A 26,685-nucleotide genomic window follows, 5' to 3' on the forward strand; every position below is an offset into this window, starting at 1 on the left:
TTACAGGATCGCAGGGCTGGTATTTTATAAATTCTAATTAATTGTACTTCTTGTATAATCACTTCAAGAAATTACAATATTTTACTGGTCATATTTTGAATTAATAATATCGATATGTAATGATCTAAGTGATCCAATCGATTAATATTTACACTTCTCATTATTCTCTGATAGCTGGTGAAGCTTTTAAGACGCACATGGCAACACTAATTAGACCAGAAAGAAACGTTTCAATTGTCTAAAAACAGATAACTTCGAACGGCGTTTTTTAAAATCACACAACACACACATACATACACACTTTCATGTTGCCCAATTATAATTATATAATATACAAGATGGTGGTAAAACATTTCTTTTGTGAATATTTTAAAGAGGATTCTGTATATTTTCAGTGGGAGATTCTATAACCACTTCAGTGACTTGGTTCACGAAGGTAAGTCCACTGTTCTGCTTTAACCTCTTGATCATGTTCCACACCAAACACAGCATATACACATGGAGAACTGAAAATAAAAATTACATTTCACAGCTTAACAGAACCTTTCGCCACAGAGGCAGTCTTTTTATTCAGTATTTTTTATTTTATTTTGTTTTATTCGATAGAAGAGCATTATTCTACGCATTCCGTCAACACAGGAACTAAAATGAAGGAAAAAAAAGTGATAATAAGTTTTATAAAAAGATTATAGTATTTTAATTTGAGGGTTATTAACATAATCAGAGTATTGTTGGTCAAGTGGTTTCAACGTGCCACTTTCATCTGGGTCGTAGGTTTGATCCCAGGATGTGCACCAATGGACTTACTGTTGACACTCGTTCGTACAGTGAACGAAAACATCTTGAGGAAACCGACATGCATTAGACCCAAAACCTATGACGTGTGTCAGTCTCTAAAGAATTAAAGATCTGGAGATCTACTAACTTATTAATTTTGTTATTGAGAAACAGATCCAGAAATCAAATATTTGGATCTGAAAATTTGCTTCACTGATCCAATAATTGGATAAATTTAATGGGCGTTCGAATCTCCGTTTTGCAGCAATTACTTTTGTACCACGATAAACACTTGCTAAATTGTGAGTTCACCGACATGTCTTTGATTCAAAACCTACGCCGTGTGTCAGTCTCAGAAGGCTGCCCTGCGATTCTGTAACTCACTTCACTGATGAAGTGAAGTGAGTTACAGAATCGCAGGGCAGATCTTAAAAAAAAGTGCGTGCGTACAAAGTACACGTCAGAAGTGAAACTTCTTTGGCAAACTAATTTTTAAGTCTTGTTCATATTTAGACAAATCTAAAACTTTAGATTTCCGAGACTTAGAGGGAGAGAAAAAGGAAGGTAAGTTAGGAATTCAATTAATTTTACTGTCATTAAAATATTAATAGTGTCGAAAATTAATACAAATTATATTTTTTTTTAATTTATAATAAAACCGTGGCATATTTTTTATTTTTATTAGCATGCATAAAATATAAAATACTAATATTTCATAAATTCTCTTTACGAATTTTAATTTTAAATATTCTATAAGGTAATACGCCCGTCTCACTCTCTCTCAATCGGTGTCAATCTCTCTCTCCCTTATCTTTTACGTTTGCGTAAAAATTGCATGAGGGTAGCGCTAAAGAAGTTTCACTTCAAAAATATGGAAAAGCCAATACACAGGAAAATATCAAGATGTCGAGTAGGTATTTTGGTACTTACTTAAAGCAAAAACAATGAATGTGATTTCTATAATCACATTATATAGGTCTCTATTAAATAAGTCGTAGTTAATTATAAACATCGTGAGGAAGGTAGCCAGTGTAGTGGTCACGCCGTAGTAGAAATATATGGTTAGAAGACGAACCCGTTTCTGAAAAGTAATACAAAAACACGGAATGTGAAAATAATAATTATGATTTGAAATTATGATAACAAACGAATGGACGCCCCACTTGGAGAGCATGAAAGGCCGGCAACGCACTTGCGAGCCTTTTGGAAATGTTAGTGTCCATGGGCGGCGGTATCACTAATTATCAGATGAGCCTCCCGCCCGTTTCCATACTACTACATAAAATTACTGATTCTTAAACCTAAGATGATAAACACGAACTCTATGCACTTACTATATTTTATTATAACAGTGTTGGCGTAGCAGGCAGTGCTGTGGCGTAACTATACCATCTGGGGCCCGTGGCCAATTCCCTATCATTAAAAATCGTCACGTTGTACTCAGTTTAATTTTAATAAACTTCGAGATTTTAGCGTACTCAATTATACGTTGTATAATGTCCCACTAATGGCCATAGGCCTCCTCTCTTAGGCGAGAGGGAATGGTCTGTAGTCCCACTAGCCCAATGCGTATTGGAGACTTCACATTCATCCATAGAACATAACATCTCTTGGGCAGGGGCCCTCTTGGTTCGGGGGCCCGTGGCATTTTGCCAGCCCTGCCACCCTAGTGTTACGCCACTGGTAGCAGAATGAGCGGGTCTCATCCCTGAGGTCATAGGTTCAAACCCCAGCTTTGTATGTCCTCATTTAACACCAGCTCAAACAACGTGAGGAAATTGACATGCCTTATCCTGAAATCGCTGGATATACTAATAAAATAAATGGAAGGAAATTTATTGTACTTTGGTAACCATCGCGACTTACCTTTGTAACCGAATTTAAATTCGAATCTTTTTGAAGTTATACTTCTTTAGGCGCGTTATGAAAAATTGATGAGAGTGAAATTTTACGATGCGCGCGCACCGTGACACATAATTAACAGAATTAAGTTGCCCACGGAAGATGCTACGGCATTGGACATAATTTAAAAACAACATTCGAATAATAATAGAATTTATGTTACACTTAATGTAAGAGAATAATGATAAATATTTATTTATTTAATTTTTCAAATGTAAACTGAACTTTATTGACTATAATGACTCCATTTCCAGTCTTTGGTTATTTAATTGTAATTAATTATTTGCATGCAATCAAAAACTATTTTTAATAATGCAAAAGAAGTATAACTTCTTACGCGCGTAAATAAGTACACGCACCCTTTTTTTATTGTATATTTTGTAGTCTCTATATTTTATATTAATTTATCATACTAAAAAACTTGTGGTAAATTTGTCGAATCACGGCTTCACCTTAAAACAGCTCTAATTGCGTTAGGTTAGGTTAAGGGCCTCATAGTCTAGCGGTTTTATTAAGTGTCCGCTAGGTGAGTGGTATCGGGTTCGATTCCCGGTCGGAGCGCAAGTTTAATTCTATAATTTAAAAAGCCTAACTTAACCTTTTAAGAACTGCGACAATATCATTTTCATCATGCATGTAATATTATTAATTCCACCCGTATCACCTCGACGCCCGCCGCTCCACAACTGTGCGTTTGTTAAGGCAATTTTTACCGCGCACCACCACTATGTGGAACCAGCTGCCCACTGAAGTATTTCCGAACCAATTCGACTTAGGGTCCTTCAAGAAAAGAGCGTACCAATTCTTAAAAGGCCGACAATGCACTCGCGGGCCCTCTGGCATTGTGAGTGTCCATGGGCATCACTTAACATCAGGTTAGCCTCCTGCCCGTTTGCCCCCCGTTCTATAAGATAAAAATATCAGTTTTTTCTATTTTTTTAAGGGTCCAAAGCCATGCGCCTCCTTAATATTACTTGGGGTACTACATACAAATAAGGTGGAGCCGTGATTCGACAAATTTACTTAACTTGCTTACCATATGTGCCCCAACTAACATAATAATCGTGAAAACGAGATCTATAATGTATAATAAAATTGCTAGCCACGCCCGGGTGAAGAAACTGTTGCCATGATAGGCTACCAATGTCATTCCCGTGAGGTCATCGTACCCAAGGTATATCTCCAGCCACAGGCAGAATAGAGTGAAAAGCTAAAAAAAATTAATTTTCATAAGTTATATTTGTACCTATTACTTTTTGTACCGTAATAAACATTTGCTAATATAAACTTAAATATTTATTTATTTACACTTCGTTCCCATAATATACAAAATCATACATATAAAAAACAAAAAAAAGCAGGTAACATAAGTTATTAGGCAACTGGCGGCCTTATCGCTAACAAGCGATTTCTTCCAGTCAACCTGTTAAATAGTCTGTTCATGTCGAGAAACCCCGATTAGCCAGCAGATCAATTGACGCATATAGAAATGGATATTCCATTCACTCCGAAGGGAAATCACATTCCCAAGCAGGCGCTTGATTGGATCCCGCAAGGAAAGCGGAAGCGTGGCCGTCCCAGGAAAATCTGGCGCTGTACAGTTGCAGATGGGGCAAAGAGAGCCGAAAGGACTTGGAGCGAGTTGGAATACGAAGACCGAACGCGATGAAGAGTCACTGTGGACACCCTCTGCCCCATCTAGGGGTTATACAACATAATGTCAAGTCGTGAACAATAAAATACTAAATATTACAAATGTGTTAAAAACATAGACTAAACTAATCCTTAGAGTGCCATAAAAATCTTGTGGCCCACAATGGTCACTGTAACTGACTCAGATCAAGTACATAATCAGCTGTGTGTACTTACAAATAATTTCGCCAGGAATTGAACTCACGCAACATGCGTTCACACTTTGAATTTCTACTATACAATTATTTAAAATATTGTTATTTGTTAGTAATCTTACAGCTAACATACATATTATAAAACTTAGACAATATACATTACAATGATAAAAAATATATATGAAACAGAAAACATAAGTAAGTAATAGATATAAAAAATAAAAGAAAACTGAAAATTTATATTTCAAATATTTCCTCACATCCTCTTTGGTGAGGTGGAAAATATCAACACCCTCATAATACTATTTGTAAGATCTGAAATTCTAGCAGTATGTGTTGTCTATGTCAAATATTCGAAGCAAAGATAAAATTCACTTTCCGCCGTTTGTACGCTTATTTCAGTTAAATTAAATTGCAACGAAATTTTATAACATATTTAAATCTTAAAATAATGCTTTTTGTTTACACCTGAAGTTATATTGAATTTATAAATTCTGTATTTTAAAACAATGAAACACCGCCCTCATAAATTAAATCAAGTTTTGCTATTTAAGACAAAAACAACTTACCAAGCAAACATATCCATACGCCAAAACACCTCTCCGTAATGGAAAGCAAAAACAGCAACGCCGCATTTCCGGTAATTCTATTCTCATGGTGAATACACAAAATGTATTTGTTGACTAGAAATAAGCGCACGGAACAGCAAGTTCAAAAGTTATCTGAATGTGTCTGACATCGTTCACTGCAATCATCTTATTTACCATTTAAGACTCGGAAATTATATTGTCAGCTTGTCGAGAATTTTGTTAGTCATATCATGTTATTCAATGTGAGTTCATCAATGTTATTAAACTCTCTCTTCTCATGAATAGAGAATGGATAGGAAACACTACAAATTGTATGTGTGTAGAAAAAGATAGACTCGGAATAAAGTAGAATTAATAATAAGAAGATTAATTATTAAGTTAGGCAGGAAGAATATATATGTATAATTAATCTATAATATAAAAATGAATCGCAAAATGTGTTGGTAAGCGCATAACTCAACAATGCCTGGACCAATTTGGCCAATTATTTTTTTCTAATATTCCTTGAAGTACGAGGATGGTTCTTACGAAGAGAAAAATTAAAAAAAAATTAGTGAAACAGTCTAAAAACAACACTTTTCTATATTCCCATACAAAATGTTCGTAATAATACTTAAAAGTCAATTTGAACTTTTTTTATCTTACTAGCTAGACTAGTGTCCCGAATAGCAGAATAAGTATTTAAAAAAAATAAAGAATCGACTGTTAAGCGGTATGATGTTCGCCAGGCCAGCTAGTACGTAATAAAAATAAAGCCTTTATGATATATCATATATAATACCTATACACTTTACTATAGGGCCATTATATAGACTACAGTTATAAATTATAAATGGCGACGTGAGTGTGTAGGTTTGAATCTTTCAAATGTATAAAGTATGTGTAAGAAAAAAAAATGAACTTATTATTGCATGCATCGTATCGCAAAAGTTCCCATGTTTTCCTGAATTCTAAATCTATTACGTATACCATAAAAATAGTTCTTAGATTAACTTGATGGTTTTTAAATAGGTTCCATTAATTCCTCTTTCCTGTTGAAGCCACATTAGCTAGGATTTTTTTATTCTTGTAGTGTTATTTTACACTCAGATTATAATTTTCAACTTTGAGTCCGTATCTTCGCTAATACTGTTTTTTTACCTTGCGCAATGAATACTCAAACTTAAACTCAAAATAACTTTATTCACATAGGTAACTAAGTACACTTATCAAAAATTATACTGAATTTAAATGTAAACTGAACTTAATTTACTATAATGACTCCTTTTCCAGTCTTTGATTATTTAATTGTAATTAATTATTTGCATGCAATCAAAAACAATTTTTTAATAATGCCAAAGAAGTATAACTTCTTACGCGCGTACATACAACAAAAAATACATACAACTTAATGCTATTTATATAGCATTCAAGTAGAATTTAATTTTTCATTATGCTTAATGGGCGCTGAAAAAGTCTATTGATAGTAATAATCTTAGTGTAATATCAACAGGTGAACCAACCCATTGGCCAATAGACCGAAAAAAAAATGCCAGATCTTATCGACTTCTTCATCACTAAAGGGATATCTGGGCTATACACTAAAGTCCAATCGTGTCTAGATGGCTCCTCGGACCACACACCAGTTATCTACACACTGAGCACAACAGTTATTTACAAAGAATCACGGGAGACTTTATACAACCGTAAAACTGACTGGGAAGCCTTTCGAGAATACATTGAACCTACGCGTACCCCTTAAAAGTGAAAATGACATAGACGACACAGCTTGGCAAGTTACTAATCTTATACAAAAAGCAGCATGGCTATCGACCCCATATATAGAACCTAAAACACAAAGTCAGAACATACCGCTGGAAATAAAATATCTAATTGCTGCGAAGAGAAGACTAAGACGACAATGGCATACCAGCAGGAATCGGCAAGATAAAAAAGCGTTGAATAAAGCCCAAAAAGATTTAAAAGAACTGCTCAAAGAAAATGAAAATCGTACATTGTAAGATAAACTAAAGACATTGTCGCCATATAAAGCTGACGATTATTCACTCTGGAAGATGACGAAATCATTAAAAAGGCCAAAAGAACACATGCCCCCTTTAAGACAAGCTAATCGCGAATGGGCACAAAAACCACAGGATAAAGCGGAGCTGTTTGCCAACTTTCTAACGGATGTATTTACTACACCTAACGAACCAGACATAATGAATTGAATGACAGAAGACGAATTTGATGAAATCATAAATAGTGATCAGCAAATGTCTTATCACTAAAACTTGTTACACCGACAGAATTAAAAAAAACTATTAATAATTTAAAACAAAAAAAAAGCACCCGGTTACGATCTTATTACCGCAGAAGTACTTAAAGAACTACCGAAAAAAGGTATCGTTCTGTTAACAATCCTCTTTAACGCAATATTAAGACTACAATATTTCCCAAAACTATGGAAGGTGTCCATTATAAACATGGTTCCAAAACCTGGAAAACCTCCAACAGAAGTTTCATCATACAGGCCTATTAATCTTCTCCCCTTGCTATCAAAAGTATTTAAGAAACTAGTCATTAGTCGCCTTCAACCACCAATTTGGGTTTCGTGCACAACATAGAACAATGGAACAAATACATCGTCTTACTCATACAATACGGCAAGCCCTAGAAAGAAAAGAGTACTGTTCAGCAGTATTTCTCGATATACAGCAGGCTTTTGATCGCGTATGGCATAAGGGACTCCTGTGTAAGCTAAAGTTGAACCTACCAAATACTGCCTACCTTCTCCTGCCCTGCGATTCTGTAACTCACTTCACGAACTCACACAGCGGTTATCGCATCGGCGGTCGCTCTCAAATCAGTCGTGAAGCAGTCATTTTATGATTTGGCATTCTGATAAACAATAAACTACAAGCTCCCACCTTTTCAGAATGCCAAATCATAAAATGACTGCTTCACGACTGATTTGAGAGCGACCTCCGATGCGAAAACCGCTGTGTGAGTTCGTGAAGTGAGTAACAGAATCGCAGGGCTGTAGTCTTATTTGCAAAACCGTATGTTCCGGGTCAAATGTGAGGATTATCTATCATCAATCTGCCAAATAGAAGCAGGAATGCCTCAGGGCTCAGTGCTGGGTCCATTCCTTTATATGTACAATCTTTACAGCCGACATACCAGTTACGGACGATGTTGTCATTGCAACCTATGCAGACGACACTGCAATCCTTTCCTGCAATAAAAATCCTAACGAAGCATCCGCAAAACTACAAAAATGCCTGGACAAAATAGGATTATGGTTAAAGAAGTGGAGGATACGGGCAAGCCCAGCGAAAGCAGTTCATGTTACGTTCACACTAAAAAGAGAAGAGTGCTCACCGGTGACTCTGGAGAGAGCTGTTTTGCCAAAACAGACGACAGCGAAATATTTGGGCATGCACCTGGACAAACGCCTGACTTGGCAAGACCATATAAAAGCCAAGAAGGAGCATGCTATTGGTAGGCTTCGTAGCATGAACTGGCTATTAGGTAGAAATGCGGCACTCAGTTTGGACAATAAACTTCTCATCTACAAAACTGTAATTAAACCAATATGGTTCTATGGGATACAGCTCTGGGGGTCAGCAAGCCGCTCTAATATCGGAATCCTGCAGCGGCTACAAAACAAAACACTGCGAAATATGAGCGAAGATACTGAAGTCCATAAATATTTGGGAATTGCCACTGTCGAGGAAGACATTAAAAGATCAACCGTGCGATACAAAATGAGACTTCAGCAACACGTCAACCCCCTAGCTTCGGGCCTCTCGGAAACGACGGACAGTGTGTATCGGCTAAAAGGGCGAAACTTGGCGCAGTCTGACAGTTTACAAATTACGGAGGGAGTAAAAATTATTGGATGTGCGTTCCCTAATTGCCATCATTTCCCATAAAATCTGATAAAAGCCAAGAGGCTGATTGCAGATGGATTTAAAAAAAAATGATGCTTAATCAGTCACACATTAAGTTTAGTAAATAAAACATTACATTTAAAAAATATTTATTAGAAAAACAATCACAGCTCAAGCAAGTGTTGGTAACTTAAAACATTAAGCATTACAATTATTACGCCTAGACTATGTACAATTAAATTTAGCACAGCCTTTGGGCCTTTTTAGATATTAAAAGATATCGTTAAACAAAATTTTGAGAATTAAAAGAGACAAAAGTAAGTTCATTAATTATAAGAATCATACCGTTAAACTCTTCTATCTCTTTCTTGTCGGTTATTTACGCTTTGATGAGCGAGAATGTAAAACAAAAGACGAAACGCTGCCGAAATAGATCATGTCACAACTGAGCGTTTCTGAAGGCAGTTTTTGCCGCGGCCCGCTGAACAATTTCCAAACCTTCGACTTTCCTACCTTCCTTCTCCACTGCTCCGGTCCGGCGTCGGAAACCAGAATCAGTCATGAGAAAAATATCGAAAGGCCGGTTTTTACTTCTCCACTTTATTCGACAATAATCGATCAGTAAAAATAAGTCACCCCGTCGCAACGGAGGAATTTAACGGACGTTAAAATTCCTCGGCTTTACGATTCAATGACCGAATAATATTTATGATAATAACAATGAGATGAAACGATTCTTACTTTTTTTTTAACTTTTCTTTCTTCGAATTCAGTTTTTCTTAACGTTTCTGGGCAGAGATTTTTTAGCCTTCTGTCATTTTCTTTTCATACATTATTTAGCCATTATTCGTTCGGATTAAATAATTTTTTTCGATATTTAAACTATAGTAGGCTTGGAGTTTATATTTGGTTTAGTTTGTTGATGGCGTTCAAAGCTTAATATAAATGGTATAGAATCAAAACCCCTAAATAAATGTACCCCCTGAAAAACTCCTTGGATATCTTGTTTCCCCCTAAATTTGGGGGGAAAACACCCAAGTTGGCATAACTGTCGATCACTTCGGACCGATAAAACACCGCGTTCAGTTAATTGTACTTCATTAAATATAATCACTTCAAGAAATTACAATATTTTACTGGCCATATTATGAATTAATAATATCGATATGTAATCATCTAAGTGATCCAATCGTTAAATATTTACACTTGTAACATTATTATCTGATAGCTGGTGAAGCTTTTTAGACACACATGGCGACACTAATTAGACCAGAAAAGAAACGTTTCAATTGTCCAATTACTGATAACGTCGAGCGGCGTTTTTTATGTTGCCCAATTATAATTATATAATATACAAGATGGTGGTAAAATATTTCTAAAGAGGATTCTGTATATTTTCAGTGGGAGATTCTATAACCACTTCAGCGACTTGGTTCACGAAGGTCAGTCCAGTGTTCTGCTTTAACCTCTTGATCATGTTCCACACCAAACACAGCATATACACATGGAGAACTGAAAATAAAAATTACATTTCACAGCTTAACAGAACCTTTCGCTACAAAAAGAGGATAGTTTTTCGATAGAAGAGATTAATTTTACGCATTCCGTCAACACAGGAACTAAAGTGAAGGAAAAAAAGTGTTAATGAGTTTTATATAAAGATTATAGTATTTTAATTTAAGGGTTATATTAACATAATCAGAGTATAGTTGGCCTAATGGTTTCAACGTGCCACTTTCATCTCTGGGGTCGTAGGTTCGATCCCAGGCTGTACACCAATGGACTTACTGTTGACACTCGCTCGTACAGTGAAGGAAGACATCGTGAGGAAACCGACATGCCTTAGACCCAAAACCTATGACGTGTCTCTAAAGAATTAAAGATCTGGAGATCTACTAACTTATTAATTTTGTAATTGAGAAACAGATCCAGAAATCAAATATTTGGATCTGAAAATTTGCTTCACTGATCAAAAATTTGATAAATTTAATGGGCGTCCGAATCTCCATTTTGCAGCAATTACTTTTGTACCATGATAAACACTTGCTAAATTGTGAGTTCACCGACATGTCTTAGATCCAAAACCTACGCCGTGTGTCAGTCTCAGAAGGCTGATCTTAAAAAAAGTGCGTGCGTACAATGGTAGGGGAGCCCACGATGCTAAATGGGGATTTACTCGAGCGTCGTAGAGACCTATTGGGATGCAAAGCTTAGATAAAAAGAAGAAAAAAATGTTATATGATAAATTCCTTTTCATCGGTGGGGGAAGCGGCTATAGATAGTTAAATATGTAAAAAAAAACTGTTGCATGGACATCCTCGAGCGCGTCAGATATTGATAGCATCTATGCCCTACGTATTTTTAATAATGTACGTATGTTAATCTGATCGTTTGCATGATGCGGGTGGTTGTATTTAAGGGTTGAAAATTAAAAAAAAAAAATTTTTATCGAGCGCGTCAGATTTTCTAAGGGAGTGTTAAGTGCACCAAAAAAAAGCTCTCATTCACTAATCTGACGATTTCGATGGGACGCAAACCCACAGGCATTTTCTTAATTTGCAAAAAAAATTCGCAATTTTGAAATACTCAAGCGCGTCAGATTAAGATATATGTGGTTCATCTTTATGTTCTAAACGTACTGTCTCATAATCTGACGATTATCTAGAGGGATTCGCCTGATCTGCCAAAAAAAAAATAGAAAAACGGTTCACCTAAAGGGCCATCCCTGCAACTTCCCGCTAATTCCATTCCTGGGCGCTTAAAATTGATATTTTGAGCTCGCTGAGTTCAAAGAAATAACATTTCTATGCATTTGAGCTCTCCCAGCTAGAAAGTCTGATAGAAGTTTCATAGAACACTATTTTTGGAATTTTCAAACCGCAATAACTTTTGAATGGATCAAGCAATTTTCACGCGGTTGGCGGCATTCGACGCAGTTTTATTATCCTCATAAATAATTTTGCAATTTTAATTGATCGAACCACAAATTTCGGAGTAATCCCGAAAAAACACTTTTTCGGGTTTCTTTCGTGTACGATATCTCTCGAACGAATCAACCGCTTTTGACCAGCTTGGTGGCGATCGACGTGGTTTTTCAAGCTCAAAGGCGGATTAGTTTTTGAAGTTGATCGATAAAGAAACCACTTTAAAAAAAAATATTTCTTATTTTTTTAAGATTTTTCAAAATTTCTCAAAATCTATCGGTCCGAATCGGTTCAAATTCACAGGAAATGTAATTTTGAGGGAAATATTTAGAACGCCGTTTAGTAGATTCCGATCGGTTTAAGGAAATGTAGGCATCACGCAGCTGCACGCATTTAACTTTATCGACGAATTTTTGTTATTTCGGCTTGCGGAAATCGTCAGATTATATATTTTTCATTATTCTTGAATTATTTCCTTCAAAATAAAAAAAAAATTAGCTACGCTCGAGAATGTCGAGATGACGTTTTTTTTTTACAACTTTGTTGCCCTCCCCTTTTTTTCCGTCACTCTCAAATTGTCAGATTAGTGGAATATACACTTTTTAGGATGTAATTAACTCACCCTACCTTAATCTGACGCGCTCGGGAATTTCTGATGGTCAATTTTTTTTTACTAAACTGATCCTGTCTCCTTCACGTGCGGCTTTATATATGAGCCTCATATTTTGTGGAGGTACTTAACCGGGTACAAGGTATCCCCCTATATATTAATCTGCCGCGCTTTAGTAAATCCCGAAATCCCCTCTTGGGCTCCCCTACCACAAAGTACACGTCAGAAGTGAAACTTCTTTGGCAAACTAATTTTTAAGTCTTGTTCATATTCAGACAAATCTAAAACTTTAGATTTCCGAGACTTAGAGGGAGAGAAAAAGGAAGATAAGTTAGGAATTGAATTAATTTTATTGTCATAAAAAATATTTAGTGTCGACAATTAATACAATTATTTTAAATTTATTTCTTCGATAATAAAACCACGTGGCATTTTCATTTACAATTCGTCATTTGAGATTTCAATCAATTATTTTGCGTAAAATATAAAATACTAATATTTCATAAATTCTCTTTACGAAATTTTATTTTTAAATATTCTATAAGGTAATTCGCCCTTCTCACTCTCTCTCAATCGGTGTCAATCTCTCTCTTCCTTATCTTCGACAAAATCTACTTGTCGTTTGAGAATATCAAGATGTAGAGTAGGTATTTTGGTACTTACTTAAAGCAAAAACGATAAATGTGATTTCTATAATCACATTATATAGGTCTCTATTAAATAAGTCGTAGTTAATTATAAACATCGTGAGGAAGGTAGCCAGTGTAGTAGTCACTCCGTAGTAGAAATATATCGTTAGAAGACGAACCCGTTTCTGAAAAGTAATACAAAAACACGGAATGTGAAAGCGTTGATAATAATATTCGCATTAAATTCTATATACACAAAAATTAATTATCGTTTGAAATTATGATCACAAACGAATGGACGCCCCACTTTCAGAGCAAGAAAGGCCGGCAACGCACTTGTGAGCCTTCTGGCATTGTCCATGTCCATCACTTATCATCAGGTGAGCCTTCTGCCAGTTTCTGTTCTACTACATAAAATGACAGATTCTAATGTAGCACGAACTCTATGCAATTACTATATTATATTATAACAGTGTCCCACTACTGGCCATAGTCCTCCTCTCTTAGGCGAGAGGGAATGGTCTGTAGTCCCACTAGCCCAATGCGTATTGGAGACTTCACATTCATCCATATAACATTACATCCCTTGGGCGGGGCCCTCTTGGTTCGGGGGCCCGTGGCATTTTGCCAGCCCTGCCACCCTATTGTTACGCCACTGGTAGCAGAATGAGCGGGTCTCATCCCTGAGGTCATAGGTTCAAACCCCAGGTTTGTATGTCCTCACTCCTCATTTAACACCCGCTCAAACAACGTGAGGAAATTGACATGCCTTACCCTGAAATCGCTGGATATACTAATAAAAAAAAATATTGTATATTTTGGACACTCTATATTTTATCTTAAGTAATTTATCACACTAAAAAACTTGTGGTAAATTTGTCGAATCACGGCTACACCTTAAAACAGCTCCAATTTTTTTGCGTTAGGTTAGGTTAAGGACCTCATAGCCTAGTGGTTTTATTAAGTGTCCGCTAGGTGAGTAGTATCGGGTTCGATTCCCGGTCGGAGCGCAAGTTTATTTCAATAATTTAAAAAGCCTAACTTAACCTGTTGAGAACTGCGACCATATATATCATGTTCATCATGCATGTAATATTATTAATTCCACCCGTATCACCTCGACGCCCGCCGCTCCACAACTGAGCGTTTGTTAAGGCAATTTTTACCGCGCACCACCACTATGTGGAACCAGCTGCCCACTGAAGTATTTCCGAACCAATTCGACTTAGGGTCCTTCAAGAAAAGAGCGTACCAATTCTTAAAAGGCCGACAACGCACTCGCGGGCCCTCTGGCATTGTGAGTGTCCATGGGCATCACTTAACATCAGGTGAGCCTCCTGCCCGTTTGCCCCCCGTTCTATAAAAAAAAAAAACAGTTTTTTTTTATTTTTTTAAGGGTCCAAAGCCATGCGCCTCCATAATATTACTTGGGGTACTACATACAAGTAAGGTGGAGCCGTGATTCGACAAATTTACTAAACTTGCTTACCATATGTGCCCCAACTAACATAATAATCGTGAAAACGAGATCTATAACGTATAATAAAATTGCCAGCCACGCCCGGGTGAAGAAACTGTTGCCATGATAGGCTACCAATGTCATGCCCGTGAGGTCATCGTACCCAAGGTATATCTCCAGCCACAGGCAGAATAGAGTGAAAAGCTAAAAAATACAAATTTTATTTTAAAGTTATAATTGTATAATTACACGCTTTATATTAGCTTCACCTGTATGTATGTATGTATGTAACCGACTCCTTCGGACTCGATTTTGACCCACTTTTAACGGACAGATATAATTCAAACTTTGCGCACCTGTCAAAGATCATTGATGCAATGACAATGCAATAACCCGAAAAATAAATTTAACTAAAAAGTAAATAATAGTTTAAAAAACTAAAAAATATGCTTTTAAAGCACATCACAATCAAACCAAAAAGTGAAAAATAATTCCTAATTTAGGCTGAAAATGGTACTTAATGAACAAGAAATACTGGTATTATTGTGAAAAAGCGTGGGGCGCTGAGCAACCCACGCTTTTTCGCTGCTTTTTATGTGCTTAAAGCACGTTTTTTAGGTTTTTTAAACTATTATTTATTTTTTCAATTACTTTTTTGTACCGTAATAAACATTTGCTTCTATAAACTTAAATATTTATTTACACTTCGCTACCTATAATACAAAATCATACATATAAAAAACAAAAAAAAAGCAGGTAACATAAGTTATTAGGCAACTGGCGGCCTTATCACTAACAAGCGATTTCTTCCAGGCAACCTGTTAAATAGTCTGTTCATGTCGAGAAACCCCGATTAGGCACTAGATCAAGCGGCTGATATAGAAAGGGATATTCCATTCACTCCGAAGGGAAATCAGATTCCCAAGCAGGCGCTTGATTGGATCCCGCAAGGAAAGCGGAAGCGTGGCCGTCCCAAGCAAACCTGGCGCTGTACAGTTGCAGATGAGGCAAAGAGAGCCGAAAGGACTTGGAGCGAGTTGGAATACGAAGACCGAACGCGATGAAGAGTCACTGTGGACGCCCTCTGCCCCATCTAGGGGTTATACAACATAATGTCAAGTCGTGAACAATAAAATACTAAATATTACAAATATATTAAAAACATAGACTAAACTAATCCTTAGAGTGCCATAAAAATCTTGTGGCCCACAATGGTCACTGTAACTGACTCAGATCAAGTACATAATCAGCTGTGTGTACTTACAAATAATTTCGCCAGGAATTGAACTCACGCAACATGCGTTCACACTTTGAATTTCTACTATACAATTATTTAAAATATTGTTATTTGTTAGTAATCTTACAGCTAACAAACATATTATAAAACTTAGACAATATACATTACAATGATAAAAAATATATATATATATGAAACAGAAAACATAAGTAAGTACATTAATAGACATAAAAATAAAAGAAAACTGAAAATTAATATTTCAAATATTTCCTCACATCCTCTTTGGTGAGGTGGAAAATATCAACACCCTCATAATACAATTGTTAAGATCTGAAATTCTAGCATAGCAAGCAAAGATAAAATTTCCGCCACTTTCCGCCGTTTGTACGCTTATTTCAGTTAAATTAAATTTTATACCGTATTTAAATCTTAAAATAATGCTTTTTGTTTACACCTGAAGTTACGGTGAATTTATAAATTCTGTATTTTAAAACAATGAAACACCGCCTCTATAAATTAAATCAAGTTTTGCTATTTAAGACAAAAACTAACTTACCAAGCAAACATATCCATACGCCAAAACACCTCTCCGTAACGGAAAGCAAAAACAGCAACGCCGCATTTCCGGTAATTCTATTCTCATGGTGAATACACAAAATGTATTTGTTGACTAGAAATAAGCGCACGCAACAGCAAGTTCAAAAGTTATCTGAATGTGTCTGACATCGTTCACTGCAATCATCTTATTTACCATTTAAGACTCGGAAATTATATTGTCAGCTTGTCGAGAATTTTGTTAGTCATATCATGTTATTCAATGTGAGTTCATCAATTTTATTAAACTCTCTCTTCCCATGAATAGAAGATGGATAGGAATCACTAAAATTTGTATGTGTGTAGAAAAAGATAGACTCGGAATACAGTAGAATTAATAATAAGAAGATTAATTATTAAGTTAGGCAGGAAGAATATATATGTATAATTAATCTATAATATAAAAATGAATCGCAAAATGTGTTGGTAAGCGCATAACTCAACAATGCCTGGACCAATTTGGCCAATTATTTTTTTCTAATATTCCTTGAAGTACGAGGATGGTTCTTACGAAGAGAAAAATTAAAAAAAAAAAATAGTGAAACAGTCTAAAAACAACACTTTTCTATATTCCCATACAAAATGTTCGTAATAATACTTAAAAGTCAATTTGAACTTTTTTTATCTTACTAGCTAGACTAGTGTCCCGAATAGCAGAATAAGTATTTAAAAAAAATAAAGAATCGACTGTTAAGCGGTATGATGTTCGCCAGGCCAGCTAGTACGTAATAAAAATAAAGCCTTTATGATATATCATATATAATACCTATAAACTTTACTATAGGGCCATTATCTAGACTACAGTTATAAATTATAAATGGCGACGTGAGTGTGCAGGTTTGAATCTTTCAAATGTATAAAGTATGTGTAAGAAAAAAAAAATGAACTTATTATTGCATGCATCGTATCGCAAAAGTTCCCATGTTTTCCTGAATTCTAAATCTATTACGTATACCATAAAAATAGTTCTTAGATTACCTTGATGGTTTTTAAATAGGTTCCATTAACACGTTCACTGCGTAACAGGCCAATATCAGCCTGCCGCGGTATTTCCGCTGGTGCGGACGAAGAAATCTATGTCCCTCTCGCTGGTGCGTAACGATTATCTCAGGTGTTTGTAAAAATTCGACAGGGACAAATATATATTTCATCTTGCGGTCAAAATTGTAGGTTTTCCCCATCAAAACATAGCGGCAGGCTTTTATCGACCTACCACGCACTGACGCTGCTTTGCATCCCGTGAGTGCGGCAGTGGGCCTATTTCAGCCCGCCCACCCAACAGGCAGCTGGCGACCCGATACCGCACAGAGCGCGCGCCCGACCAGTTAGTGTTGTGCTATCTAACTGATCTAACATAGCGTTCGATATTATCAACGATGGCAAGCAATACAAGAAAAATACAAATTTAGGAAAATAGAGTAATTCGCCTTGCAGTTATTGACAGTGATAGTGACAGCAGTGAAGAAATATTCTCCACTAAGAAAAATAAAAAGTATTTCTGTTTCCAAGACAGGCATACATAAGTAAATAAATAAATTTTTCAGTTCCTTTAGTAGTAAATGTATATTTACGATTAATTTAACTTAACGATTCAAAAGTGTTTTGGGTTACCCACTTGAATAAAGATATTTTGAGTTTGAGTTTGAGTTGAGTTTACGATAATTCTGTTTTATTTTCGATATTTCTCTGTCCCATCACTACTAAAAATATATTCTAGTGCGGTTCAGGTCGATATCGGCCTGCCGCTTTTCCTGCTTTATTTCTCATTTCCTGTTTGCCAGATCCCGGGGCGGTCATTCTAACAATATAAAAAAAATGTATACATTATGTTTCCACAAAGTTATAGCAATTTAATCTATCCTAGTGCTGTTGGGTCTAGAAAGACCTGCCACGCACCGGCGGAAATATCATTGGGGGCGCATTTTGGCCCGCAGCCGCACCTGATGAAATATTATTATTTTACTTGCCGCAGTGAACGTGTTAATTCCTCTTTCCTGTTGAAGCCACATTAGCGAGGATTTTTTTATTCTTGTAGTGTTATTTTACACTCAGATATTCAACTTTGAGTCCGTAATATCTTCGCCAATACTGTTTTTTTACCTTGCGCAATGAATACTCAAACTTAAACTCAAAATAACTTTATTCACATAAGTAACTAAGTACACTTATCAAAAATTATACTGAATTTAAATGTAAACTGAACTTAATTTACTATAATGACTCCTTTTCCAGTCTTTGATTATTTAATTGTAATTAATTATTTGCATGCAATCAAAAACTATTTTTTAATAATGCCAAAGAAGTATAACTTCTTACGCGCGTACACGCAACCTTTTTTATTTTGTATAATGTGCTATTAAAAATACATACAACCCTAAATTTTCACCCCTCTACGATCAACCCCTATTTTTGATTTGTAAATTAAAATCTTAAGACTTGAACTCTGAGGTTTATATAGAGAAAAATTCACAAAAAAATTTAAAAGTTTTCTTTCCAGAAAACCGAACAGTCTCTAGGGTAGCATAGCAAAATGGTCCATGTTGGTATGTACTATGGGGGCAGCTAGTATAATATATAATTGTTTATTAGTGACGTACGAAGTATACCTTATAGATTTTTCTCAAAAAAGAATCACGGGAGACTTTATACAACCGTAAAACTGACTGGGAAGCCTTTCGAGAATACATTGAACCTACGCGTACCCCTTAAAAGTGAAAATGTCATAGATGACACAGCTTGGCAAGTTACTAATCTTACAAAAAGCAGCATGGCTATCGACCCCATATATAGAACCTAAAACACAAAGTCAGGACATACCGTTGGAAATAAAATATCTAATTGCTGCGAAGAGAAGACTAAGACGACAATGGCATACCAGCAGGAATCGGCAAGATAAAAAAGCGTTGAATACAGCCCAAAAAGATTTAAAAGAACTGCTCAAAGAAAATGAAAATCGTACATTGCAAGATAAACTACAGACATTGCCGCCATATAAAGCTGACGATTATTCACTCTGGAAGATGACGAAATCATTAAAAAGGCCAAAAGAACACATGCCCCCTTTAAGACAAGCTAATCGCGAATAGGCACAAAAACCACAGGATAAAGCGGAGCTGTTTGCCAACTTTCTAACGGATGTATTTACACCTAACGAACCGGACATAATGCAAACCGAAGACGAATTTGATGAAATCATAAATAGTGATCAGCAAATGTCTTTACCACTAAAACTTGTTACACCGACAGAATTAAAAAAAACTATTAATAATTTAAAACAAAAAAAAAGCACCCGGTTTTGATCTTATTACCGCAGAAGTACTTAAAGAACTACCGAAAAAAGGTATCGTTCTGTTAACAATCCTCTTTAACACAATATTAAGACTACAATATTTCCCAAAACTATGGAAGGTGTCCATTATAAACATGGTTCCAAAACCTGGAAAACCTCCAACAGAAGTTTCATCATACAGGCCTATTAATCTTCTCCCCTTGCTATCAAAAGTATTTAAGAAACTAGTCATTAGTCGCCTTCAACCACCAATTTGGGTTTCGTGCACAACATAGAACAATGGAACAAATACATCGTCTTACTCATACAATACGGCAAGCCCTAGAAAGAAAAGAGTACTGTTCAGCAGTATTTCTCGATATACAGCAGGCTTTTGATCGCGTATGGCATAAGGGACTCCTGTGTAAGCTAAAGTTGAACCTACCAAATACTGCCTACCTTCTCCTGTAGTCTTATTTGCAAAACCGTATGTTCCGGGTCAAATGTGAGGATTATCTATCATCAATCTGCCAAATAGAAGCAGGAATGCCTCAGGGCTCAGTGCTGGGTCCATTCCTTTATATGTACAATCTTTACAGCCGACATACCAGTTACGGACGATGTTGTCATTGCAACCTATGCAGACGACACTGCAATCCTTTCCTGCAATAAAAATCCTAACGAAGCATCCGCAAAACTATAAAAATGCCTGGACAAAATAGGATTATGGTTAAAGAAGTGGAGGATACGGGCAAGCCCAGCGAAAGCAGTTCATGTTACGTTCACACTAAGAAGAGAAGAGTGCTCACCGGTGACTCTGGAGAGAGCTGTTTTGCCAAAACAGACTACAGCGAAATATTTGGGCATGCACCTGGACAAACGCCTGACTTGGCAAGACCATATAAAAGCCAAGAAGGAGCATGCTATTGGTAGGCTTCGTAGCATGAACTGGCTATTAGGTAGAAATGCGGCACTCAGTTTGGACAATAAACTTCTCATCTACAAAACTGTAATTAAACCAATATGGTTCTATGGGATACAGCTCTGGGGGTCAGCAAGCCGCTCTAATATCGGAATCCTGCAGCGGCTACAAAACAAAACACTGCGAAATATGAGCGAAGATACTGAAGTCCATAAATATTTGGGAATTGCCACTATCGAGGAAGACATTAAAAGATCAACCGTGCGATACAAAATGAGACTTCAGCAACACGTCAACCCCCTAGCTTCGGGCCTCTCGGAAACGACGGACAGTGTGTATCGGCTAAAAAGGGCGAAACTTGGCGCAGTCTGACAGTTTACAAATTACGGAGGGAGTAAAAATTATTGGATGTGCGTTCCCTAATTGCCATCATTTCCCATAAAATCTGATAAAAGCCAAGAGGCTGATTGCAGAGGGATTTAAAAAAAAATGATGCTTAATCAGTCACACATTAAGTTTAGTAAATAAAACATTACATTTAAAAAATATTTATTAGAAAAACAATCACAGCTCAAGCAAGTGTTGGTAACTTAAAACATTAAGCATTACAAATATTACGCCTAGACTATGTACAATGTTACTGATCGACAATAATCGATCAGTAAAAATAAGTCACCCCGTCGCAACGGAGGAATTTAACGGACGTTAAAATTCCTCGGCTTTACGATTCAATGACCGAATAATATTTATAATAATAACAATGAGATGAAACGATTCTTACTTTTTTTTAACTTTTCTTTCTTCGAATTCAGTTTTTCTTAACGTTTCTGGGCAGAGATTTTTTAGCCTTCTGTCATTTTCTTTTCATACATTATTTAGCCAGTATTCGTTCGGATTAAATAATTTTTTTCGATATTTAAACTATAGTAGTCTTGGAGTTTATATTTGGTTTAGTTTGTTGATGGCGTTCAAAGCTTAATATAAATGGTATAGAATCAAAACCCCTAAATAAATGTACCCCCTGAAAAAACCCTTGGATATCTTGTTTCCCCCTAAATTTTGGGGGAAAACACCCAAGTTGGCATAACTGTCGATCACTTCGGACCGATAAAACACCGCGTTCAGTTAATTGTACTTCATTAAATATAATCACTTCAAGAAATTACAATATTTTACTGGCCATATTATGAATTAATAATATCGATATGTAATGATCTAAGTGATCCAATCGATAAATATTTACACTTGTAACATTATTATCTGATAGCTGGTGAAGCTTTTTAGACACACATGGCGACACTAATTAGACCAGAAAAGAAACGTTTCAATTGTCCAATTACTGATAACGTCGAACGGCGTTTTTTATGTTGCCCAATTATAATTATATAATATACAAGATGGTGGTAAAATATTTCTAAAGAGGATTCTGTATATTTTCAGTGGGAGATTCTATAACCACTTCAGCGACTTGGTTCGCGAAGGTCAGTCCAGTGTTCTGCTTTAACCTCTTGATCATGTTCCACACCAAACACAGCATATACACATGGAGAACTGAAAATAAAAATTACATTTCACAGCTTAACAGAACCTTTCGCTACAAAAAGAGGATAGTTTTTCGATAGAAGAGATTAATTTTACGCATTCCGTCAACACAGGAACTAAAGTGAAGGAAAAAAAGTGTTAATGAGTTTTATATAAAGATTATAGTATTTTAATTTAAGAGTTATATTAACATAATCAGAGTATAGTTGGCCTAGTGGTTTCATCGTGCCACTTTCACATCTGGGGTCGTAGGTTTGATCCCAGGCTGTGCACCAATGGACTTACTGTTGACAGCTCGTACAGTGAAGGAAGACATCGTGAGGAAACCGACATGCATTAGACCCAAAACCTATGACGTGTGTCAGTCTCTAAATAATTATTATTAAGATCTGGTGACCTACTAACTTATTCATTTTATTATTGAGAAATAGATCCAGAAATAAAAATTTTGGATTTGAAAATTTGATTCTACTTACTGGTACTTTTGTACCATAATGAACACTTGATAAATTGTGAGGATTCCGGCATGTCTCAGATCCAAAACTTACACCGTGTCAGTCACAGAAGGCTAATCCCCTATTAGCTTAAAGAAAATATGGAGAAGCAGATCAATCCAGAAGAAAAGAATCAAGATGTACAGGTATTTTAGTACTTACTTATAGCAAATACGATAAATGTGATTTCTATCATCGCATGATACGGATTTCGGTTATATAAGTCGTAGTTAATTATAGACATCGTGAGGAAGGTAGCCAGTGTAGTAGTCACGCCGTAGTAGAAGTATATGGTAAGAAGACGAACCCGTTTCTGAAAAATTAATGTAAAATTAATACGGAATGTGAAAGTTGTTAACAATACAGTCAAAACCGGTTATAACGACATTGAAGGGACCGTATAGTTGCCGACGTTATATCCGATAGTCGTTATAAGCAATGTCATATACACAAGTACAGTACATGTGTATGTACATTGTACATAGTTATATTATCATTGTTATCGATCTAGAATAGGTAGGTATGGGTTATAATATGGTATGTTAATATTATAATATGTAAACGAGTCAAAAAAGAAACAAAAATATTTATTACGAAATAATTAGGTACAAAAGTAATCAGTCATTTTGGTCTGTTTTTTTTTTTTTAGCCCAGTCTCAATATTTTTTGCATTTTACGTTTCATACTCCTCAAGGTATGAGTATCACCAGTATCAAACTGTGCGTTAAAGGCAACAAATTTTTTTAAGAGCCTCGGAAATCGTTGTTGGCTGAAACTGTTCGTTGGGAGAAAGTGCGTAGGTAATAATATGCCTAAATATTCATTTAATGCTTATAAATAAGATTTAAAATCGTTTGTATTGTTTTGTTTTGCTGAGATAAGAAGCGGTTGGTCGTTATAGCCGATGAATATCGATAAAATTTCGTCGTTGTAAGCGATATGTCGCTGTATCCGATGTTGTTATAAGCGGTTTGTTTACTGAATAGTTTAATAGGGATTCGGACGGGACCATACAATCTGGTTGTAATAACCGATAGGTCGTTGTAAACGATGTCGTTATAAACGGTTTTGACTGTATTTGTATTATATTAAATTATGATAACAAACGAAAAATCCACGCCCCACCCTAAGAGAGCAAGAAAAGCCGGCAACGCACTTGCGAGCCTTCTGGCAATGTGAGTGTCGATGGGCAGCGGTATCACTTATCATCGGATAAGCCTCCCGCCCGTTACCCTCCGTTACATAAAGTTACTGATTCTTATCCAAAAGATATAAGCCCGAACTCACTGAAATTTGTATATTATATTATAACAGTGTTGGCGTAGTATGATGAGCGGGTATCATCCCTGATTTTATTATTTTTAAGGGTCCAAAGCCATGCGCCTCCTTAATATTACTTGGGGTACTACATACAAGTCGTAAAGAACGATAGATAAAAAATTGAAGCTGTTTTGAGGTGGAGCCGAGATTCGACAAATTCACCAAATTTGCTTACCATATGTGCACCAACTAACATAATAATCGTGAAAACGAAATCTGTAACGTATAATAAAATTGCCAGCCACGCCCGAGCGAAGAAAGTGTTGCCATGATAGGCTACCAATGTCGTGCCCGTTAGGTCATTGTCCCCAAGGTATATCTCCAGACACAGGCAGAATATACTGAAAAGCTAAAAAAATGCAAATTTTATTTGTAATTATAGTTGTATCAATTACTTTTCTGTACCGTAATTAACATTTGCTAATATAAACTTAAATAGTCTGTTCACGCCGAGAAGCCCCGATTAGCCACCAGATCAAGCGACGCATATAGAAATGGATATTCCATTCACTCCGAAGGGATTCCAATCACATTCCCAAGCAGGCGCTTGATTGGATCCCGCAAGGAAAGCGGAAGCGTGGCCGTCCCAAGAAAATCTGGCGCTGTACAGTTGCAGATGAGGCAAAGAGAGCCGGAAGGACTTGGAGCGAGGTGGAATACGAAGACCGAACGCGATGAAGAGTCACTGTGGAGGCCCTCTGCCCTATTTAGAGGTTATAGGACATTATGTTAAGTAAGGCAAGTCGTGAACAATAAAATACTAAATATTACAAATATGTTAAAAACAGACTAAATCTTACCCTTAGAGTGCCATAAAACACTTGTGGCCCACAATGGTCACTGTAACTGACTCAGATCAAGTACATAATCAGCTGTGTGTACTAACAAATAATTTCGCCAGGAATCGAACTCAGGCTATTATACGTGCGTTCAAACTTAAGAAGTTTATTGCTTGAATTTCCTCACACACATGCATATATAAAACTTAGACAATAAACAAGGCCAAAACAGATTACATTGATAAAAAATATATATGAAACAGAAAACATAAGTAAGTACATTAATAGACAGAAAATAAAAGAAAACTGAAAATTAATATTTCAAAGAAAAAACTAAATTGTCAAACATAGTCACAATCTTCACAGCTCTTCAAATACTAAATAATTCCTCACTTAAAATTCACTTTCCACCATTTGTACGCTTATTTTAGTTAAATTAAATTGAAACACAAAATTTTATACCGTATTTAAATCTTATAATAATGCTTTTTGTTTAAACCTGCCCTGCGATTCTGTAACTCACTTCACGAACTCACACAGCGGTTTTCGCATCAGCAGTCTCTCTCAAATCAGTCGTGAAGCAGTCATTTTATAATTTGGCATTCTGATAAACAATAAAGTACAAGCTCCCACCTTTTCAGAATGACAAATCATAAAATGACTGCTTCACGACTGATTTGAGAGCGACCGCCGATGCGAAAACCGCTGTGTGAGTTCGTGAAGTGAGTTACAGAATCGCAGGGCTGAAGTTACAGTGAATATAAAAATTCTGTAGTTTAAAACAATGAAACACCGCCTCCATAAATTAAATCAAGTTTTGCTATTTAAGACAAAAACAGCTTACCAAGCAAACATACCCATACGCCAAAACACCTCTCCGTAACGGAAAGCAAAAACAGCAACGCCGCATTTCCGGTAATTCTATTCTCATGGTGAATACACAAAATGTATTTGTTGACTAGAAATAAGCGCACGGAACAGCAAGTTCAAAAGTTATCTGAATGTGTCTGACATCGTTCACTGCAATCATCTTATTTACCATTTAAGACTCGGAAATTATATTGTCAGCTTGTCGAGAATTTTGTTAGTCATATCATGTTATTCAATGTGAGTTCATCAATTTTATTAAACTCTCTCTTCCCATGAATAGAAGATGGATAGGAATCACTAAAATTTGTATGTGTGTAGAAAAAGATAAACTCGGAATGAAGTAGAATTAATAATAAGAAAATTAAGAATAAAGTTAGGAAGGAAGAATATGTATAATTAATACGTAATAATAATAAAACCCTTATGATATCATAAGTGTATAGCTATTATATATATAATAATAATAATATATATATATTAATAATATAGGGCCAAAATATAGACTACAGTATAAATTATAAATGGCGACGTGAGTGTGCAGCCTTGCGATTCTGTAACTCACTTTTCGAACTCTCACAGCGGTTATAAGGAGGGAGCTTGTAGTTTATTGTTTATCAGAATGCGAAATCGTAAAATGACTGCTTCACGACTGATTTGAGCGCGACCGCCGCTGCGAAAACCGCTGTGAGAGTTCGAAAAGTGAGTTGAGTCTTTCAAATGTTTAAAGTATGTATGTGTAAGAAAAAAAAAGAACTTATAATTGCATGCATCGTATCGCAAAAGTTCCCATGTTTTCCTGAATTTTAAATCTATTACGTATACCATAAAAATAGTTCTTAGATTACCTTGATGGTATTTAAATAGGTTCCATTTATTCCTCTTTCCTGTTAAAGCCACATTAGCTAGGATTTTCTATTCTTGTAGTGTTGTTTTACACTCAGATTATAATTTTCAACTTTGAGTCCGTATCTTCGCCAATTTTTTTTACCTTGCGCAATGAATACTCAAACTTAAACTCAAAATAACTTTATTCACAAAGGTAACCA

The 26,685-nt window shown here is 35.9% G+C and overlaps 1 protein-coding gene across 3 annotated transcripts; it reads right to left on the reverse strand.

Moving 5' to 3' along the window:
* Positions 1 to 301: 301 nt before the first annotated feature.
* On the reverse strand, positions 302 to 26,021 carry LOC125051972. 3 transcript variants are annotated; one of them, XM_047652617.1, is made up of 4 exons: positions 25,614 to 26,021; positions 24,166 to 24,339; positions 22,833 to 22,983; positions 302 to 506 (listed from the first exon to the last, which is right to left on the reverse strand). In XM_047652617.1, exons 1-4 carry the CDS (start codon positions 25,698 to 25,700, stop codon positions 370 to 372), a joined length of 549 nt encoding a protein of 182 aa, XP_047508573.1. In that variant the 5' UTR covers positions 25,701 to 26,021; the 3' UTR covers positions 302 to 369. The 3 variants fall into 3 exon arrangements, with proteins under 3 accessions (XP_047508573.1, XP_047508571.1, XP_047508572.1); XM_047652615.1 differs by lacking the exons at positions 22,833 to 22,983; positions 24,166 to 24,339; positions 25,614 to 26,021 and adding exons at positions 13,189 to 13,339; positions 14,644 to 14,817; positions 16,407 to 16,567; XM_047652616.1 differs by lacking the exons at positions 22,833 to 22,983; positions 24,166 to 24,339; positions 25,614 to 26,021 and adding exons at positions 1,708 to 1,858; positions 3,716 to 3,889; positions 5,096 to 5,353.
* Positions 26,022 to 26,685: the final 664 nt, after the last annotated feature.

This window comes from Pieris napi, chromosome 8 (assembly GCF_905475465.1).
Source record: "Pieris napi chromosome 8, ilPieNapi1.2, whole genome shotgun sequence".
NCBI lineage: Eukaryota > Metazoa > Arthropoda > Insecta > Lepidoptera > Pieridae > Pieris > Pieris napi.

Coding starts and splice junctions, on each gene's coding strand:
- LOC125051972 (XM_047652617.1), bottom strand. CDS start 25,700: ATGAGAATAGAATTACCGGAAATGCGGCGTTGCTGTTTTTGCTTTCCG. Junction 22,984..24,165: donor TGTTAGTTGGTGCACATATG/GTAAGCAAATTT, acceptor TTAATTTTTCAG/AAACGGGTTCGTCTTCTTAC. Junction 507..22,832: donor ATTTATCGTATTTGCTATAA/GTAAGTACTAAA, acceptor TTTTATTTTCAG/TTCTCCATGTGTATATGCTG.